Source organism: Buceros rhinoceros, unplaced genomic scaffold (genome assembly GCF_000710305.1).
Source record: "Buceros rhinoceros silvestris isolate BGI_N320 unplaced genomic scaffold, ASM71030v1 scaffold25725, whole genome shotgun sequence".
In the NCBI taxonomy this organism is placed as follows: Eukaryota; Metazoa; Chordata; class Aves; order Bucerotiformes; family Bucerotidae; genus Buceros; species Buceros rhinoceros.
The window spans coordinates 7,306-7,885 of NW_010412652.1; the positions used below are offsets into that span (position 1 = coordinate 7,306).

Below are 580 nucleotides of genomic sequence, written 5' to 3' on the forward strand. Positions count from 1 at the left end.
GGCGTTGAGGCAAAGGGCCATCACGGGGTTCTGCTGGGGGTGCCTTGTGCTCGGGGGCGGGTCGCTCTACAGCCCCCTCCTTCAGCTGGTTCCACTGACGGCGTTGCGGTTTTTTTAGGTGGTGAAGTTAAAAGGCCAGGTTCTGTCGGTCATGTTCCGATTCCGATCCAAAAACCGGGAATGGCTCTGGATGAGAACCAGCTCCTTCACCTTCCAGAACCCCTACTCGGACGAAATCGAGTACATCATCTGTACCAACACCAACGTCAAGTATGTACATGGGGAATCACTTGCCACCCACCGGTGACAGCACCCGGCCCCCGTGGGACCTTGTCCCAGAGCAGGCAGCAGCCCAGAGCTGCGAGTGCTCCGGCCTCTTGCCCAGCGCAGGAATTGCCGAGTCCCGTGAGCGCTCCTTTCCCGGCCAGGCAGGCTCTGCGGAGTGCCAGGACCGTCATTCCTTTGGCCGCCGCGGTGGCGGGGCTCAGCGAGCTGCCAGAGCTGGGCTCCAGCAGAGCCGCCCTTGGCTCCGGTTACTGGAGCGAGGCCCCATCCCTGTGTTTGCCTTCGGAGCTAAGAT

At 61.7% G+C, this 580-nt stretch overlaps 1 protein-coding gene across 1 annotated transcript in view; it reads left to right on the top strand.

Moving 5' to 3' along the window:
* The window catches only part of ARNT (aryl hydrocarbon receptor nuclear translocator), a gene marked incomplete at both ends in the record, with an annotated part of 7,465 nt that extends 7,195 nt beyond the window's left edge, over positions 1–270 (top strand). Inside the window, one exon of the mRNA XM_010136484.1 lies at positions 119–270. Coding sequence (XP_010134786.1) covers positions 119–270 — 152 coding nt within the window. The remainder of the gene's footprint in view (positions 1–118) is intronic.
* Positions 271–580: the final 310 nt, after the last annotated feature.